This window comes from Hyla sarda, chromosome 4 (assembly GCF_029499605.1).
Source record: "Hyla sarda isolate aHylSar1 chromosome 4, aHylSar1.hap1, whole genome shotgun sequence".
NCBI classification, from domain to species: domain Eukaryota; kingdom Metazoa; phylum Chordata; class Amphibia; order Anura; family Hylidae; genus Hyla; species Hyla sarda.
Window position 1 is genome coordinate 60416305 of NC_079192.1, and position 20079 is coordinate 60436383.

The 20079-nt window shown below is 43.4% G+C and overlaps 1 protein-coding gene across 2 annotated transcripts in view; it reads right to left on the reverse strand.

Moving 5' to 3' along the window:
- The window catches only part of DPYSL2 (dihydropyrimidinase like 2), a 127340-nt gene that overhangs the window by 4046 nt on the left and 103215 nt on the right, over positions 1–20079 (reverse strand). For both annotated transcript variants that reach the window (XM_056571131.1, XM_056571133.1), the window contains exons 3-10: positions 18790–18974; positions 15650–15814; positions 11295–11356; positions 9336–9416; positions 6691–6759; positions 5740–5860; positions 3140–3296; positions 2698–2839 (exon numbers count right to left, since the gene is read on the reverse strand). In XM_056571131.1, coding sequence (XP_056427106.1) covers positions 2698–2839; positions 3140–3296; positions 5740–5860; positions 6691–6759; positions 9336–9416; positions 11295–11356; positions 15650–15814; positions 18790–18974 — 982 coding nt within the window. The remainder of the gene's footprint in view (positions 1–2697; positions 2840–3139; positions 3297–5739; positions 5861–6690; positions 6760–9335; positions 9417–11294; positions 11357–15649; positions 15815–18789; positions 18975–20079) is intronic.

The following is a 20079-nucleotide window of genomic DNA, read 5'->3' on the forward strand; positions in this document are numbered from 1 at the left end:
TAAAGTTGTAAAAGGCCCCAAACATATAAAAACAACAAACCAACAGTTCATTACCTGTCCAATCCTGCGCTGTTCACCAGTTCAGCCTCAGCTCAACACCTTAAAAAGTGGATGCCATAGCCATACAGCGGCCTCAGCGGTCACATGCCATACTTCTGGTGTCATGGCTCTCATCATAGAGGCCGTTGATTGACTACAGAGGTCACATGACGTCCTCTCCTAAAGGAAGACCAGGGCACTGACCAGAAGCTGAACGGGGATCAGTTCGGGATAATACAGGCAAGTAACTATTGGTTTGTTATTTTATTATATTTTTGGTCCCTTTACAACTTTTTTTGTAACTGTGGCAATCTGTTTGAAAGGATTGGCAACAGGAAAAGGGCAAGGGCCGTTTCGCATCAGTAGACATCTTGAGAAAGCATGGGCTGATGCAACACTGCCAATGGTCATGCTGTTTGTATCTCACTACCATATGTAACCTGTAATGAAGCCTTGGAAACAGGAATAAACTATAGGCGAACACATAGTGAGTGCTGTGAATATTTTCTTATCTACGTGGAAATTATTAATAAAAAAAAATAGTTTAAGACACCATTGAAAATAATACATAAATAAATGAAATAAATGTGACACATTTGTTGGGTTTATCCCAAGATTATAACTTAGGCTAAGGCTACGTATTGTGGCCGAAACGCGTCACCTGTCTTCCATGTTGGCTGATTGCTAAATAAAGTACCAAGTATTGCTTGATTTGCCACGCTGGACCTTCTCTTCATTTCTCCTAAGATTATAACTTATTACCTATCCATAGGACAGGGAATAGCAACCTGATCTGTGGGGTCCGACTGACATTCAGCTTTCTTCCGCAGTCCCTAGCCAGTCATTGAAGGGACAGCGACCATTCATGACTGCATACGTCTAGAGAACAAGGGACCCCAGTTCTCTTGACTGATGTGAGTACCAGAAGTTGGAACCCCATCGATCAGATACTTATTACCTGTCCTGTGGATAGGTGATACATTTTAATCATGGAATTAACCCTGTAACATATACCACTGTCTCCTTTAGTCTTAGCATATGTAAGGCTTAAAAGGGTACTCCAGTGGAAAACAATTTTTTTCATATCAACTGGCTCCAGAAAGTTATACAGATTTGTAAATTACTTCTATTTAACAATATTAATCCTTCCAGTACTTATCAGCTGCTGTATGCTCCACAGGAAGCTGAAGTGCTCTTTTCTGTCTGACCACAGTGCTCTCTGCTGACACCTCTGTCCTTGTCAGGAACTGTCCAGAGTATTAGCAAATCCCCATAGCTGACCTCTCCTCCTCTGGACAGAGGTGTCAGCAAAGAGCATTGAGGTCAGACAGAAAATAAATTAAAAAAGAAAAGAACTTATTCTGTAGTATACAGCAGCTGATAAGTAGTAGCTGATTTAGTGGCTGTTACTGAGACATAGTTTAATGAAAGTTATGACTGGGACATAACCATACCAGGGTACTCTTTATACAGAAGAGACAGAGAAGACAAGAAAGGAGGAGGAATGGCCCTGTATGTGACAGATAGCATAAAATATAATCTAATAAAAGTTAGTGAGGCCAACATAGAGTCAGTTTGGGTTACGTTGCAGTTTCGTGAAGGTGTGATATACAGACCACCTGGCCAAGATAAAGAATTAGATGATCTACTAGTTGAGGAAATATCTAAAATGACAATGAAAGGAGAAGTTATCATTATGGGAGACTTCAATCTTCTGGATATAAACTGCAAAACCAAAATAGCTAGTTCTGCCAGGAGTACAGATATGCTAAATTCCCTACTGGGATTATCTCTACAACAAGTGGTTGAGGAGCCGGAGGGAGGCCATTTTGGATTTGGTATTCACAAATGGGGATTTGGTATATGATGTTACTGTAGGCGAAAGCTTGGGATCTAGTGATCACCAGTCAGTGTGGTTTAATATAAGAACAGAGAAGGGAGTCACACCACACAAAAATAACAGTTTTAGATTTTTAGAAAAACAGATTTCAAAAATAAGATTAGACATAAATAAGTCCCTATCAGACTGGAACGGATTACATGGAGTCCAAGAGAAGTGGAACTACTTAAAAGACGCATTATTGAAGGCAACAGAAAATTGCATTAGAATTGTCAGTAAAAGCAGAAAAAGGAAGACACCAGCAGAAGTGGCCAAAATCTTTAAAAGCTAGCATTTAGTAATAAGAAAAACAGAGCAATGAAGATAGCGAAATCTACAGGATAAGGCAGAAAGAGGCCAAGCAAGTTATGAGAACTTCTAAAGCGCAGGCAGAAGAAAAACTAGCTCAGTCTGTGAAAAAGGGGATAAGATATTCTTCAGATTATTGGGCAGACTAGATGGGCCAAATGGTTCTTATTTGCCGACACATTCTATGTTTCTATGTACTGGAAGGATTAAGATTTTTTAATAGAAGTAATTTACAAATCTGTTTAACTTTCTGGAGCCATTTGATTTAAAAAAATAATTGTTTTCCACCGGAGTACCCCTTTAAAGACAATTTACAGTTTATTGGAACTTAAGCTTCATTTTGGCCATGTGTTTGTGTCAATGCCCACCTGTCAAGAAACTGTGATATCTTATTATATCTAGTCATCTGCTTTGCTTCTCTATTTGACAGCATGCAGCACACCAAACCCTCTCCACCACTGTATACCCACCACAGCTCGGTCCCAAACGATGCTCATCCTCTCCTCTGTTCCATTGGTCCCCTCTGGAATTATTGTAAAATTGTCTTTTCCAACAGCTTTCTGAGCCGTGTTAAAAGTGCAGTGTGCGCTCCCGCAAACCTGCAGGTCACCACTGGAAAATGTAGAACAAGCATTAGCCTGTGAACCCCAAGTACCCAATTCATTGATACCCCTTTATGATATACTGTTTGTGGATAGAAGCTGAATGAAACCACTCCAGGTCTAGAATGCTGTCTGGCCCACTGACTGTGATGTTTCAGGGTCTCTTGTTAGGTAATGGGACCCCCGCCCCCCTCCCACCATAATGAGTGAGACCCTGGGAGACCTGTGGACTGCACACTTCAATACCCCATCGGCTTCCATCAAACAAAGGGTATGGTTATAGTATTCTTACACATCAAGCAGCACTTACCAGGCAAGCAGAGAGTTGAGAAAATCAGGAGTACTGGCATCAGGGCTCAGAGGAGGAGATGTGACAAAAGCTGCAGCTTTTGCCCAGTTTTTGCTCCAGTAATGAGAACCATCGGTGCCCAAGCTTGCAGTAATGGGCTCTCCATAGACTACAGCACCTGTCAGCAGTGAATAGAAAAATGTCTAAATAAGACACAGACCCAGATATGTATCTGACCATGACATGGTCATATGACATTGGTGCATTAAAGGGGTACTCCACTGGCCTGCATTCGGAACGCTGTTTTTGCGCTGCGAGGAATTGGGGGGGGGGGGGGGGGGGGGGGATATGTCGGTCACGCCCCTCGTGATGTCAGATGCCATGCCCCCCTCCCATAGACTTGCATTAATGGGGTGTGGCTGTGATGTCACGAGGGGCATGGCCAACCCCCGCAGCGCGATAACAGCGTTCTGAACACTGGCCAGTGGAGTACTCCTTTAAAGAGATCTTGTGAAACTAATGAATATCCAGGACCTCAAACCCCTGCTGCTAAACTACTTCAGAAATTTCTACCAATCTCTGTGCATCTATCTATGAAAAACTCCATTAAAGATGGCAAAAGATTTATGACACAATGTACATCCCCTGGCAAAAAATATGGAGGTCACCCAGCTTTCTTACTTCATAGCAGATATACAAATCACAGATATGATACAAAACAATGTAGAATAGATGGCATTTTGGCTTCAAGAAACATCCTTCAACATATGAACTGAAATCAATTTATTGATGGCATCTGTGTTTCCAGATTAAGTAGAGAAAAAATTATGGAATTGTTCAATATGGAGGGGAAAAAAATCATCCAATCCTCCATGCTCTATTCCTCTTCTCTTCAGCAACCTGTGATCTTGTTTCCTTCTATTAAGTGCTGGTTTTCCTTTTGGCTTTTTTAAACAGTAATCATATATATATATATATATATATATATATATATATATATATACACACATATACACATACACACACTGTATTTTCCGGCGTATAAGACTACCTTCTACTCTTACAGTTAAAATATAGAGTTTGGGATATACTCGCAGTATAAGACTACTCCTCTACCGCGATGTACGATACCTTACCAGTGATTGGCTGGCTGTTGTATACAAAGCCTGCTTGGATTGGTCAGCTCTCCCTGTCTGCCCAGCCCTCCCTGTCTCCAAGACTATCAAAGCAGTATATGCCTCTTTCACCTGTCTGGCCCGCCCTTGTATCCTGTTACCGTACCTCCTTCTCTGCCTCTCAGATCTCCCACATGCGCCACCCTTGTATCCCATTAACGTACCTCCTTCTCTGCCTCTTGATCTCGCAAATGCACACCAGCGCTGTCTGTCAGATTTTGCACATGCGCACCTGCGCAGCCTCTCAGATCTTACACATTCACACCTGCGCCGCCTCAGATCACGCACCTTCGCACCACTTCACTGCAGTCCTCAGGAGCAAGATCTGAGAGGCCGAGAAAGAGGTACGGTAATAGGATACATACAAGGGTGGGCCGAATGGTTGTGTGTTTTTCTGGGCACAGCACGGCTCTCTCTATCCATACCCAGAGGTGCCCCGCTCTATCTCTCTCCATACCCCAGGCATCCCGGCCGACTGCAGCACTCACCCTATAAGATGACAACCAGCGTATGAGATGACCCCACAACTTTTGAGAACATTTTCCTGGGTCAAAAAGTAGTCTTCTATGCCAGAAAATACAGAGTGTATATATATATTACTATTGCACGTTGCTTGAAGTTTTTTTTATATTGAAGCTGTAATATCTTCCTTTGTCTACCTGTATGTTTCCCTTTTACAACCCTACCATATTTTAATGCTTGCACCAATTACACCCAGCTCACTGGGAACAACCAATCTTCTTTAGTCAAACACTATGTTGGACTTCCATCTTTAACCTCTTTGATGACAATGGATGTAAATGTAGGTCCTGGTTCCCTGGTGCCTTGCGCACCAGGAAGTAGATTTATGGCCTGAGCTGCATTCTATGAAACGCGCTCGCCTTTATCTGACAGCTGTGCACCGGACATGGCCAATCACCATTAACCCCTAAAGTGCCCTGATCAATAGTGATCGCGGCACTTAAGAACCTGAATGACATCCTAGATAAAGTCCCACTGAATACCTCCTTGCTGACTCCAGGGTGATCTCCTAATAGAGTCTGTCTCAGGCAGACTTTACTAGCAGATTGCCAGTTACACTGGGCAATAATATACAATTGCATAGCATTATTCAGTTTTAGTCATCTAATGATGGTATACAATAGACCCCCTATGGGACTTAAAAAGTGTAAATAAAATAATAAAAGAATGTTTTTAAAAATATAAAAAAAAGGCCCACCTTAAAAAAATGTAATAACCCCCCCCCCCCCAAAAAAAAAAAATATATATATATATTAATAATACTAATAATTATAATAATAATAAAATAAACATATATTTTTCACTGTGTGTGGAATTGCCTGAGCCATTAAAATATAACATTAATGATCCCGCATGGTGACAGGGGTTGTTCAAAACCAGACAATGCCTTTAAAGAATGTTGAAGATGCTTCCTAATACACGCACCTTTTTTCCTAGACTGTGCGATCACTTCGGCAGAGCTTTTGCCCATCACTTTGGTGACATAGAGAGGACAATTGGTCTGATTGGCGATAGTAATGGAACGATTGACAGCTTCTGCCTCCACCTGTACAGAGATTATAATTATCACATATACAGAGACCATTTCCATACATAACTACTATTATTAAAAAAAGCATCACATGCATTTTTATCAGTTATTTTAATGGTCATATACAGCCCCTGATGCTTTAAAATCCATAAGAAAATTCATGAACATGAAGGTGTCTTATCTGTCTTATCTTCTGATATGAATTCTTATCTTCTGATATGATATCAAAACTACTATATCGAGTATACAGGAAAGTGTTATTGTACAGAGTCAACCCTTTTAAAGGGGTACTACAGTCAAAACTAACTTATCCTCTATCCACAAGATAGGGAATAAGTAGCTGATCGCGGGGGTCCGACCGCTGGGACCCCCCCGCGATCTCCAGAATGGGACCAGGCTCTGAGCGATGAGCACGTGCGGTAGATGGCACTCGCTCCATTGATTTCTATGGGAGCTTTTAAGAGACCAAAGTCTAGCACTCGGGCATCATCGGCACTCCCATAGAAATTAATGGAGCGCGTGCCGTCAAGCATTAGACGATGTGCACTCCTCACTGAGCAAAATGAGGTCCTGTACCAGAGATCGAGGGGGGTCACATTGGTCCTGTGAATAGGGGAGGGGATAAGTTAATTTTGGTTGCAGTACTCCTTTAAGGGATGAACAAGGACGACTGCAAGAGTTCTTAGAAATAAATGTTAATAAAAAAAATTTAAATATAAATAATAAAACATTCCATTCACTCTTCAGGGTCAAAGCTATAGAAATAACTGGATGGATACCATATGTCAACACATACAAGGCAATGATAGCTACAAAAAAGAAAAAAATTTAATAAATAAACTCACTTCTTCTGGTCTGCTCAAGACGTGTCCCTCAGGGCCAGTGATTCCTTGTTCTAAGACCCTCAGTTGTTCCTGGAATATAGATAAATTACATTTTTAACCACATAATACACTCACAATGCAAAATTAATACAGACATAGCAGAGCAGTCAAATCCAATTAATTCTATAATACTGGCACTCTAGTGCCACCTAGAGTCAATGTTTGACCTAAAAAAGAGCCTTGAAACATGACTGGGGAAATCAACTAAACCACAAGACGGTTCTCATATCTTTAGAAGAGAGCAAGTTTGCATAACTTTTTCCCCATGGATCATTGGTCTGTAAGATCCAGTACACAGACCATGACACATTGTACATGTCCTACAATTTGGGCTCATTTAAATAGATTATGCAGTGTTTCCCAACCAGGGTGCCTCCCGCTGTTGCCAAAACTACAACTCCCAGCATGCCCGGACAGCCAAAGGCTGTCCGGGCATGCTGGGAGTTATAGTTTTGCAACAGCTGGAGTCACTCTGATTGGGAAACACTGGAATAACACATTAAATCTACCCACTGGTGTGTATTTTTCTCCTTTCTCATATGCAAAAATATTCTAACACAATGTACAATAAAAAAGAAAAAATCTCAAAAGTTGTTACCCCTTAAAGGGGTACTCCGCCCCTAGACATCTTATCCCCTATCCAAAGGATAGGGGATAAGATGTCAGATCACCGCGGTCCTGCTGCTGGGGAGCCCCCGGGATCCCCGCTGCGGCACTGCGCTATCATTACAGCACAGAGCGAGTTCGCTCTGCACGTAATGACGCGCAATACAGGGGCCGGAGCATCGTTACGTCACGGCTCCGCCCCTCATGATGTCACGGCCCGCCCCTTTCAATTCAAGTCTATGGCAGGGGGCGCAGGTCGTCACGCCCCCTGCCATAGACCTGCATTAAGGGGACGGGACGGGATGTCACGAGGGGCGGAGCCATGACGTCACGTTGCTCCGTCCCCTGTATCGCCCGTCATTACGCACAGAGCGAACTCGCTCTGTGCTGTAATGATAGCGCAGTGCCGCAGCGGGGAACCCGGAGCTCCCCAGCAGCGGGACCGTGGCAATTTTACATCTTATCCCCTATCCTTTGGATAGGGGATAAGATGTCTAGGGGCGGAGTACCCCTTTAACCCCTCTAAAGCACATTTGTTTTTATTTAAAATTTTTGAACTTTAGTTTTTTTCCTCCTTGCCTTTCAATAACCATAAAGCTTTAAATTTTCCACCTACAGACAAATATAGGGGCTTGTTGTTTGCGCAACCAATTTTATTTTGCAATGAAATCACTCATTTTGCCATTAAATGTACAGTGAAGGCAAAAAAAATTATTTGTGGGGCAAAATTGAAAAGAAAAAAACGACCATTTTGCAAACTTTAAAAAAAAAAATACTAAAATTAAACATTATCTAAATTCTTTAGGTCAATAGGATTAAAACGATAGCAACTTTATATGGGTATTATTTTATTTTACTACTTTCAAAAAAAGTACAACTTTTTGTATGAAAATTAGTAAGCATAAAATTGTTCTCTCCTGACCCTTATAACACTTTTATTTTTACGTATACAGGGATGTGTGAGGGCTCATTTTTTGCACCGTGATCTGTAGTTTTTATTGGTACAATTTTTGTTATGATAGGACCTTTTTGATCGCTTTTCATAAATTTTTTTATGGTATATGAAGTGACCAAAAATATGCAATTCTGGACTTTGGTATTATTTTTACGTATACCCCATTGATTGTGCGGTTTAATTAACATTATATTTTAATAGTTCGGACATTTACGCACGCGGCGATACCACATATGCTTATGTTTATCTTTGTTTATATTATTTTATATACAAAATGGGAAAAGTAAGGGTGATTTCAACTTTTATTAGAAAAGGGCTTATTCACATTTATTAACCCTTTTCTATTCTTTTATTTACTATTTTTTAGTCCCCAAAGGGAATCATTACATGTAATCTATAGATTGCAAACACAGAACAATGCTATGCCATATAGCACAGCATTGATCAGTGTTATCAGCGCTCCATTAATAAAGGCTGCCATGGCTTTCTGCAGTAAGGGAGTAAGATAGGGCCTATCAGTGTCTTCTTAGCTGATCAGGACCTCGTGATTTTGTTGCTGTGGTCCCTAACAACTCGCTAAATTTCCGCATTTAGATCCTCCAATCAACTTTGATCGTGGCATCTAAAGGGTTAATCGGTGATGTCCGACATTAACTGTGAGTCCTGGTTGCTGTTAGCATCCGGAACCCAACAGGTATGAAGCGTTTTTGTACAACATGAGCGACTAGGGCGTACATGCATGCCCGATATCCCCAAGAGGTTAAAAGGAAACACCCCCGTGATCTTCTGCCCCATGCCCCAGCTCTGCCCGTGGTCCACACGCCTCCTCCATGCATCTTTAAGGAAAAGCTGGAAAAACATAAGAATTTTATTTCTGCACGTCGACCACTGCTCTGTGCATGAGGAGTGCCAGGGCGCCAGGCAGGAGATTACGGGGGTTCCCAGCGGTCGGACCCCCACTATGAGACACTTATCAATTCATAACTTATTTTAAATGTTTTTTTTTTTTTTTTCTCTCACTGTTCAAATAGAGAAGACATCTTACCTCAGCTATGACATCACCGTTCTCAGCATGTACTTGTCCAATGGCACCAATATCCCGGATCACACTGAACACCTCGTAGATCTAAAGATGAAAAAACAAAAATCTGGTAAAAAAAATTAAAATTGCTAGAACATGAATAGTATTATAAAATATTATAGGTGTTCTAGATGTTACTGTAAAAGATGTAGCTTATAAACATTAAAAAAAAAAAAAAAAACATAGACCAAGTTAAATCATAGACCAATAAACTTTACTACAAAGCAACATAGCATAGCGCATGATAAAATAATATTATATAATACATCAAAACATAATATACTGCAGTGCAATATGTCATATAAACAAATAAGGCCTATCCCTGGCTACACCCAGGCTGATAATTAAAACTTGGAGTCTGAGGCCATTTTCACACAGCAAAATGTGTGCAGCAGAATCCCATTAAAAACAATGGGACTCTGCTGCAACAGAATTTTGGAACGGAGATCCCTTGGAAATCCCTTGGAAATCCCATCGTGTGAACATGGCCATGGGTTCCTTTCACACGGCATCCAGTGGAAAAATTACGTTAGGAAATTCTGATGCAGCAGACTCCCATTATTTTCAATAGAATTCTGCTGCACCATGCACACGGCAGAATTTCTGCGGTTGAAACATTTGCCATGGAAATTACAATTACAGACTTTGCAGAAAGAATGAATATGTTCATTATTTCAGCTGAATCTGCTCGGAAACGCGTTGTCGTCTATGGCTCCTTTTCGAACGGTCCTAGCGCCAGTTTATTCTGCTGCCGCCTACTGGCCACAGAATGACGGAATTTTCTACCGTGTGAAAGGGCCTTTAAAGTGGTTATCCAGGAATAGAAAATCAGAGCTGCTTTCTTCCAGAAACAGCACCAGCCCTCTCAGGATGTTTATGGAATTACAGCTTACTTCAACAGAACCAAACTGCAATACCACACACAAACTGAGAACAAGGGTGGCGTTTTTGGAAGAAATCAGCTGTTTTTGTATCCCTAGAAAACCTCTTTAAGTCATCATACAATTACACATGTATAAACTGAACTTGTTGATTTCAACAATCAACCTTCTAATTTGTATGGGGGCCTCCTGATGGGGGAGAAAAGAATCAGGTGTGTTGGATTTCAATGCTATTACATTACAGTGATCTATGTAACTGGAGCTCTATTGCTAAAGCCTGCCAAAGGGTAGGCTTCAAAGGGGTTGTCTAGATTTAGACCTAAGGTTGTTTGTGGTATTGCAACTCAGTTGGCCAAGGCAAGGCCTGGAGCTTCCCCAGCAACCCATCGGCACCCTGTGATTACATCAAGGGGAGGGGGTCAAGGGCAGAGATGGGGCCACTTCAAACCAAGGATGACCTGCATTTAATTATACATTGCAGCATTTAAACAGTTAAATGATGGACTACCGGTTACGGTGCGGACCTGACTTCCAAACCCGCTCCATTCACCAGAGCACGTCCCATGACTTACATGTCTATCATGGGTCTGGAAGGGGTTAAGGGTTGGAAGAGTTTAGTAAAAAGGATCCATTATGAGCCATGTCTGGTATTCCAGTTTAGCACCATCCCAGAGAGCTGCAATATCAGACACAGTCCATGAACAAGGGTGGCGCTATTTCTGGAAAACAATGTTTACATTTTAATCTCCTATGACCCCTATAATGAATGCCAATTAAACGGCAGTGATAAAAGCAGTAAAAAGATTCCACAAACAAGTCAGGGAAGAGGCGCAGAGGTCGGCATGCAGGCTGTGTCATAGGAATGCTGAATATGTGCTTCGCCTGTAAGGTGGCCAGCACTTGGCAGGAGCCAGTTCATTCTTATTCCACACCCAGACACAGAAAGCTGACAGACCGCGCGCCATGCAGCACAAAATAAAACTCGTGCCTCCCCCCCCCCCCCCAAGCTGCTACTACAGGACAGGAATAGAGGTCACATTACCTGGGAGTCTGTGAGCTGATACTGATCCTTGTAAGCCAGGTATACCAGGAACGAGTTCACCCCTGGAGAAAGATGCAGCATTATATTATAACAATATACTACAGAGGCCTCATCGGTGATCTTTTTTTTTTTTTGTTTGTTTTTTAGAGCCGAGGAATGTGCTCTCTATCATCCAAAGTGCAAGAAAAAGTGAAAACATGTCACACTAAAAAAATGCGCACAAAGGATGCAGTCTATCACTAAGCCCTTCTCCAACAGAAGAGAGGCCCCCCAACAAACCTACCCTTCACCTCCGGGCCAAAAGGTACCTGCAAGGATCCAGGTTCAATGCCTAAGCTACTAAGGGGCCACAAATGCCCCTGGCTTCAACCTAGGCGTTAATCAAGGTATCAGCCAAGGAGCCGTATACTGGTGGAAAACTCTATAAGACCAGTATATGGAGGGTTTAATTAATTTGTTTCCAATAGATTACCTTAGGTGATCCAATAAAGCCCTAGATTTCCCATATACCTATTTACAATTGCTTATCTTTATTGTTTATCACACCAAAATAAAGTGAGTTCAAATTGCTGGTCTGTTCCCGCTGTATTTGCTTTCTTGCTTAAGGTGCACTGTTCATAGGTAAATAGCTGTGGCGTCAGTCCACACGCTATACTGATTCAGGGAATGAGACCATTATAAAAACCTAACACCATGCCCCCCTCAACATGTTTCACCACTAGACGTGGCTTTGTGAAGCCCCTTACCTCTTGACAAAGCCACATCTAGTGGTGAAACATGTTAAGGGGGGCATGGTGTTAGGTTTTAATACCGTAATGGTCTAATTCCCTAAATCAGTATAGCGCGTAGACTGCAGCCACAGCTATTTACCTATGACCAGGTAGCATTTTAGTGCACCTTAAGCAAGAAAGCAAATACAGTGGGAACAGACCAGTAATTTTAAATCACTTTATTTTGGTGAGATAAACAATAAAGATAAGCAATTGTGTACTGGTGGCATCTCGGCCACAGCCAAGACGCCCAGGGGTTGCAGGGAGGTGAGGAACCTGATGGCCACACACACCTCCCCGAGACCGCCAGGAGGGACACCCAGAAGGGCTACCACACCCTGACAAATCCTGTGTACAAAAAACAAACATGTAAAAGTGGCAAACCAAGTAAAAATGTAAACATGTAAAAGTCACAAACGAAAAAAGGAAATAAATAAGTGGATGAGTGCAGATATACTGCCCGGTCATCCGGCCTGATCTATAAAAAAATTCCCTGATCCTAGCAAGAAGGCCGGGATACCAAGGGTGAGAGCTAGAGATGAGCGAACTTACAGTAAATTCGATTCGTCACGAACTTCTCGGCTCGGCGGTTGCTCACTTTTCCTGCATAAATTAGTTCAGCTTTCAGGTGCTCCCGTGGGCTGGAAAAGGTGGATACAGTCTTAGGAGACTCTTTCCTAGGACTGTATCCACCTTTTCCAGCCCACCGGAGCACCGAAAAGCTGAACTAATTTATGCAGGAAAAGTCATCAACTGCCGAGCAGAGAAGTTCGTGACGAATCGAATTTACTGTAAGTTCGCTCATCTCTAGTGAGAGCCAAAGGTGAAGAGTGTGTGGTGCAGTGCATTCACTCAGTGAGCTATAACACCCAGTGAGTTTCAGTACCTCAGGGTCACCACTCCCCAAGGAAAAGTACCTCGGCTCTAGACCCTCCCAACCTCATGGCAAGACCCGGAGGAAACCGGTCACATCAGGGCAGCCGTTGAGCTGGTTATGTGGCACCATCCCCGATACGCCCCGGTACACATGCTCCTCCATGTAGCCATCCATTCCTACCAGTGGACTGTCTGATAAGAACAGATACTACACCAGATCTTAGCCAAAAGGCCGTATGGGCGATGCTATAACAGGCAAAGCACTGGAAATAGTTTACCTAAGTACATATACCAGCTGAAATATTTTTGGTAGCAGCAATGATATGGTGTCATGTGACATGGAGATGTCAGCGGTATATGAATGAAGGAGGATTCGAAAAATATAAATGCTTTCTTACAAAAAAAAATAGCGCCACACCTGTCCACAGGTTGTGTGTGGTATTGCAAGCTCTAGCCCATTTATTTCAAAGGAGCAGAGTTGCTTGCAAATACAAGCCATGAGCATAAGTGGAGCTTCTTATGCTTAGCATTGTTGGTTCCAATCCCACCAAAGACAACATCTGCAATAGGCTTGTCTGTTCTCTCAATGTTTGTGTGGGTTTCTTTCCACACTCCAAAAACATATTGATATGTGAAGTTAGATTGTGAGCCCCAATGGGGATAGAGAACCAATTTGAGTGTACAGCGCAGAGGAATATGTGTGCACTATATAAATAAAGAATTATTATTATAGGGTGCTCCCTGACAAAATCTGGTCATGGCAAGATGTGAGCCCCTGCACAGTGTCAACACATTTACAACCTATCATATAGTAGTCATGCCCGAACGCTGAGCACTTCTCCCTGCTCGTTCACACCCAAACTTTTCACGTCTCTATGACATGTCCAAGGTTTATTTAAAGGACGGTGAGATAGTAAACCTCTGGCTGCTCTACGAAAGCACTGGTGCCCACCATCCTGATGCAGGGTGCTGATGGGCTGACAGAGGGCGCCCACTGTCAACTATCTTATGGCAGAGTTTCCCAATGAGGGTGCCTTCAGCTGTTGAAGCGGCGGGGAAACGTGAGTACAACTTCCTATACCAGTGGTCTACAACCTGCGGACCTCCAGATGTTGCAAAACTACAACTCCCAGCATGCCCGGACAGCCTTTGGCTGTCCGGGCATGCTGGGAGTTGTAGTTTTGCAACAGCGGGAGGCACGCTGGTTGGGAAACACTGCCTTAGGGGTAAAGCACTAGGATCAATACCCAACTTTATGTGTCCCCAATCATTGCCCTGTGTCCCCATTATGAAGTGCCTTCATAAAAGGAAGTTCCCTGAACGGTTTACGTGAAAAAGATATTTGGTGGTCATTAAGGGGTTATTTTCCAGCTGTGCCTTTATGGCAATGCCTATAAAATACCCTCACCGACAGCAGTTCCCATTTAGTAACCCCATCACCAGAACTAATCCGTAATCTTATCACCGACATCACCCACAAGGCAGCCGGACCATCAGTAGTGCCCATAACACAGAGCAAGCGGCAGTAATGTCCATACAGAATTCCCATCATTAGAATACCCTACGGCTATGTTCACACGGTGGAGTGTCTGTATGGAAAATTTTCGTGCAAATATTCCACAGATAGCGGAGTACTGCAGGCGATAGGACCGCTCAGAAATGCGTCGTCTCATAGACAGCAATGCATTCCCAAGCGGAATCCGCCAGAAACAGGATCTGCAGCGGAAATTCTGCCATGCGAACAGAACAGCAGAATCCCATTGAAATCAATGGGACTCTGCTGCTGCAGAACGTCTGTGCAGAATATCCATGCGGAATTCCGCACGGACATTCTGCCGTGTAAACACAGCCTGACAGTGGTCGTACAGCAGCCCCACCCCAGAAGTGCCCTTAGAGCAGTCTTGTGCAGCCCCATACCATGAAACATTCATATTATACTATCACCAATAGCCTAAATCCAAATCAATGGCCTTATAAAACACTAGTGACATTAATAGCTTTTAGCTTACAGTAAAGAGCATAGAGTAGTGGTCTCAAAATGGTGGCCCTGCAGATGTTGCGACCTACAACTCTCAGTAGTTTTGCAACATCTGGAGGGCCACAGTTTGGAGACCACTGGCATAGAGTAACATCACTCCCATTAGTGTCCTTAGAGTAGCACCATCTACTGCAGCTGTGCCCATATAGTAGTCCCATCACTTTCTGTGCTTTCATAGTAGTGTCCCTATAGTATTCCAACCCTAACTGTGCCCTATATTAATTTAATCTCTAGCATTACCCATACAATATTATCAGAAATACTTAAAGGAAATCTGTCATCAGTGTCACCTGCACTAGCCTGTCGGTACAGAAAGGAAGTGCAGCTGACACTGATGATAACCATACTTACCTGATCCTGTTCCGTGCTGTGATTCTCCCTCTATCTTCCTCAGTTGTTTTCGTTACAGGGCCGTCGGAGATTAGTGATGTCACGGCTTCTTAGCTGGGGCCCATGCTCCAAGTCGGCTCCGGAACAAAAAAAATGGTGGAAGATGGCAGGAGAACCAGAGCACAGAATGGGACCAGGTAAGTATGGTTATCATTAGTGTCAGCTGCACTACCTGTCTGTACTGATGACAGATTTCCTTTAAAATAAAGTAGATGTTGAGACAAATGTATCTTGTGGCCTATACAGCCTGATCACAGCATTGTGCACATGTAAGAACTTACCATGATCTTTCACCAGAGCCTCCATCTCCTCCTGGACACCCTTGTGCCACTCAGTGATGTCCATGTGTAAGGAGTAGTCACAACAGATTTTGCTGTCCGCCCATTCTCGCCACTGCTCAAAAGCACTGATCAGGCTCGTCCCGGGCTCCGGCACCACATGGTCAACTATAGTCAGGGGACAGAGAGAAAAGAAATGGTTAGCAAACAGTCATAGATACTGCAAACCCTAAAGAGCAAAATACTACCACAACCTACGGTAGGAGGAGATTCACAGGACCTCTATATGGTCTTCTGCACCTCCAGGTATAAAGGTGGTAGTAGCCACAGTCAAGATAAGTTTTGGCCTATTTCAAATTTTCCAAAACAAGTTAACTTTCAAATCTCTGCTTGCTATTAGTGAATGGAAACATTCTTATTTATAGTCAGAGGCTGGAAACCAGTCAAGCTCACATAGGGGCACAGTTGTCTACTTATGAGTTCTGTGAGCAGGATGTGGTCCGGATGAGCTTTCAACATTGCGAACAATTAAAGCATTATTACTGTTACTAAATAAAGCTTTTGACATGTCATGCATGTTAAAAAGTTTTGATCGATCAGGGTCTCTGTGCTGAGACCCCGACTGATCTGTAAATATAGCCAGGTGAAATGCCCGGCAAAAGAGGTGCTCTACTATAGTCAATGCAACCAGTCATCTGCAACATGACGGCAGCGCAGAGAGCGGAGCACTGAGCCGAGGAATAATGCAACTGCATCGAGCTTTATCCTGTTGTATATATATACAGATCCCTGAGACCCTGATCGATTATGACTTTGGTTTAATAAAAGTTTATTTAGTTTAATAAAAGTTTTCACCAGAAAACCCCTTAAAAGCCTGGATGTGTCCGTACACCTTAGAGAAAAAATGGATGGACCTGCAAACCTCAGCAGGATTGGCCAACTATCTAACGTTCAGGTGTAAAGTGTCCATATTAGGACATAGATGTCAGAGTCAAACGTTATTTCCATGTAAGTTTTAGAATTTACTAACCCTGACACCTTATTTGGATACATGACTCCTTTCTCAAACACCGGATTTTGACTACTGAACCCGATACAGTGGTCCCTCAACATGGACCATCGTTTGTTGAAACCATCGTATGTTAAGGGATCCGTGCAATGTAAAGTATAGGACAGTGGTCTACAACCTGCGGACCTCCAGATGTTGCAAAACTACAACACCCAGCATGCCCGGACAGCCAACGGCTGTCCGGGCATGCTGGGAGTTGTAGTTTTGCAACATCTGGAGGTCCGCAGATTGTAGACCACTGGTATAGGAAGTTGTACTCACGTTTCCCCGCCGCTTCAGACCGTCACCGCTCGTCACTGCTGCCCTGGAATTTGCCTTCCATCGCTGTCGCCGCATCCCCGGAGTGTCCCCGACGCTCCGGCAAGGCCTCTGCTTCCCGGCTTCCTCGCCGCTCTATGTCACCGCCATCACGTTGCTACGCACGCCGCTCCTATTGGATGACGGCGGCGGGACGGCGCGCGCAGCGACGTGATGATGACGATGGAGAGCACCGACAATGCAGGGGATCCCAAAGAGGATGCGCCAGAGCCCCGAGGACAGGTAAGTGATCGTCGGCAGACAACACAGGGCACCGTAAACGGCTATCCGGTGGCAGCTGAAGCAGTCTGTGCTGCCGGATAGCCGTTTATGCGATGGCCCTGACATACAAAAGCATCGTATGTTGATGCTGCTTTCAACATACGATGGCCTCTGAGAGGCCATCGTATGTTGAAATGATCGTATGTCGGGGCCATCGTAGGCCGGGGGGGGGGGGGGTCTCTGACCTGATACCCGATTCTGACTCCTACATTCATACTTGACTCTGACTCCCTTCTCCTGACTCTGACCCGAGTGTCTGACACTGATAATCAACTCTTGAATTTGGCTCTTGAATTCGGCTCTTGATTATGACTCCTGACTCGGACTCTTACTCTGATACCTGACTTTGACTCCAGACTCGGACTCCCCACTCTGACCCCTGAGTTTCTGACATTGACCCCTGACACAGATACTTGACTCTGACTCTCCTACCCTACATGTGACTCGGAGAACGGATAAGTCACCAAGGCTTGTTATAAATTACATTTGCAGCATATGCCGTCCCTGAATGGCTAGCAGATGGGGTCTGGCCCCCTAAATAAATGTATTCGTAGACACTGTGGCCCATATCTAATTTTGCCCATAGCAACCAATGACAGCTCAGGAATAATTTTACCATTGGTTGCTATGGGCAAAACCAGCCAGTTTTGATTTCAGGCAAATTAAATCTGGGTCCTAATCTCCTATATGAAGGGAAGGCCAATATCACTGCAGCAAAAATGTGTTCCTTGTGTCAGCAGCGGTATTATATACAATGTATGTGCTAACCTTCGATTTCTGACCTATTTCTGACTCTCTTCACTGCTCAGATACATTGTATCTAATACGACTGCTGACACTGAGCAGTAAACACATACTTGCTGATGTAAAATTGTCATCCTTTTCATACTTTATGAACTTTCTCCTTTTATCAAGAGATTAAGGGGAACATTCTTTAAGCCATGCCAGCGGCGCAGGTGCCCAAATGTCGCTCATTTGCGCACACATTTTCTTGGAGCAAAGTCACCATTTATGCTGAAAAATTAGTGACAATTGGAAAAAGAATGCCTGTTCCAAGGGGGCATAAATAATTGATTTAGGAGGCTGGAAGCGGACTCGGCCGGTGGCACACCCTCCTCACATGCGACTTGCGACACAAAGTCGCAGAAATATACGTCAGCTCCTGATGTGCGCCTCTTAGTAAACTCAGCTGACTAAAAATGGGAAGAGCTTTACTAATAGTAAAGGTCTCCCGAACTGTCTGTAAATACATTTAGATAGGAGGACCTTATCTTTTAGCAAATCAAACACTGTATATGTTGTGTATCAAAAGAAGGTGTCAGGTAAGTAAATTGTCTCAAGCTTACATTGAAATGACGTTAAACTCTGACATCTGACTAAGTTCTAATATGGACACTGCATGGCTGCAGATCTTATTAGCCCTCTGCCTACCAGCATGTGGATCAGTATTGTCCTGGTTAAGGGATCAGACAAATCAAAAACAATTCCCACTCACTGATCATGGTGGTGCCGCCGGCCAAAGCTGCTTTGGTTCCCTGGAAGAAGTCATCAGCGGACACCATCCCATGGCATGGTTTCTGGAAGCAGGTGTGGACATCAATGCCCCCTGGTATAACCATCCTTCCATGAGCCTCAATGGTCTTCACACCACCAGGCACAATGAGATTTTCACCAATCTGCCTATAAGAGAAACACAAAAAAAAATCTGAGAATTAGATGTCAGTGGGTCAGGAACACTATCTATGGCTGCATCTACACCAGGAGACTATATGGTGTGCTACCAGCTGTATTTGAATTTAGGGGACATCCTAATAATATAAATTGTATATGGCACCAGACATCAGAGCTCATGTAGATTAGGAATCCAAACATTTTACATACCACTAGATAGACTCATCCTGACAAAATGTCAAGTTATGAATAGGCTGAAAAAATTTAGGATTTATTTATGTGCAGTATTTTTTTTTATGTCAACCAACTGATATCTGTCAACAGACTAATGTGTATGGTCGCTGCTCCACCCCAACCGGCATCCACTTTGTTGAGATAAGAAAGCGCTATAGCTGTCAGACAGCCACTCTTCTGTCTATGTACCATGCTCATTACACTGATGGTTCCCCTACCACCCATTCCATAGATCATCAGGAGAAAAAGCCATCCATATGCATTTAGTGTTGAAGTAAGTGATCGGCACTGTAGCTCGGGTGAACATTGATCGGATTGGGTCAATCTAAATATTCTAAATATTCATCCAAAAGTTTTTTTTTATTTGCATTTAATACTGCATAACAAGCAAGCAATACGCGTTATGGCTAATGATAGCCTTTATCAACTGCAGAACTCTCTTTATTGCACTAAATGATGTATTGTTATACAAGAGTTAAAGGAGATCTGTAGTACTCTGAACTTTATCCCCTATTCAAAGGATAGGGGATACGTTTTAGATCGCGGGGGGTCAGAACGCTAGGGCCCACCGCGATCTCTGTATGGGGCCGCGGCAATGTACAGGAAAGGGGGCGTTCCGTCCCCGCATGAGGCGACAGCCGGCACGCCCCTCCATGAATCCCTTTCCTGTACATTGCCGTGCCCCCGTACAGGAGATCGCAGGGGCCCCCACCGCACGGACCTCCAGCGATCTAAAACTTAGCCCCTATCCTTCAGATAGGGGATAAAGTTCAGAGCACTACAGATTTCCTTTAATATAAATGTATTTTATATGCACTGTTACCTTAAATCTATGTTGCTAAGGCACCTTTGTTGTCAAGGGGAGTATGCAAGGTGAACA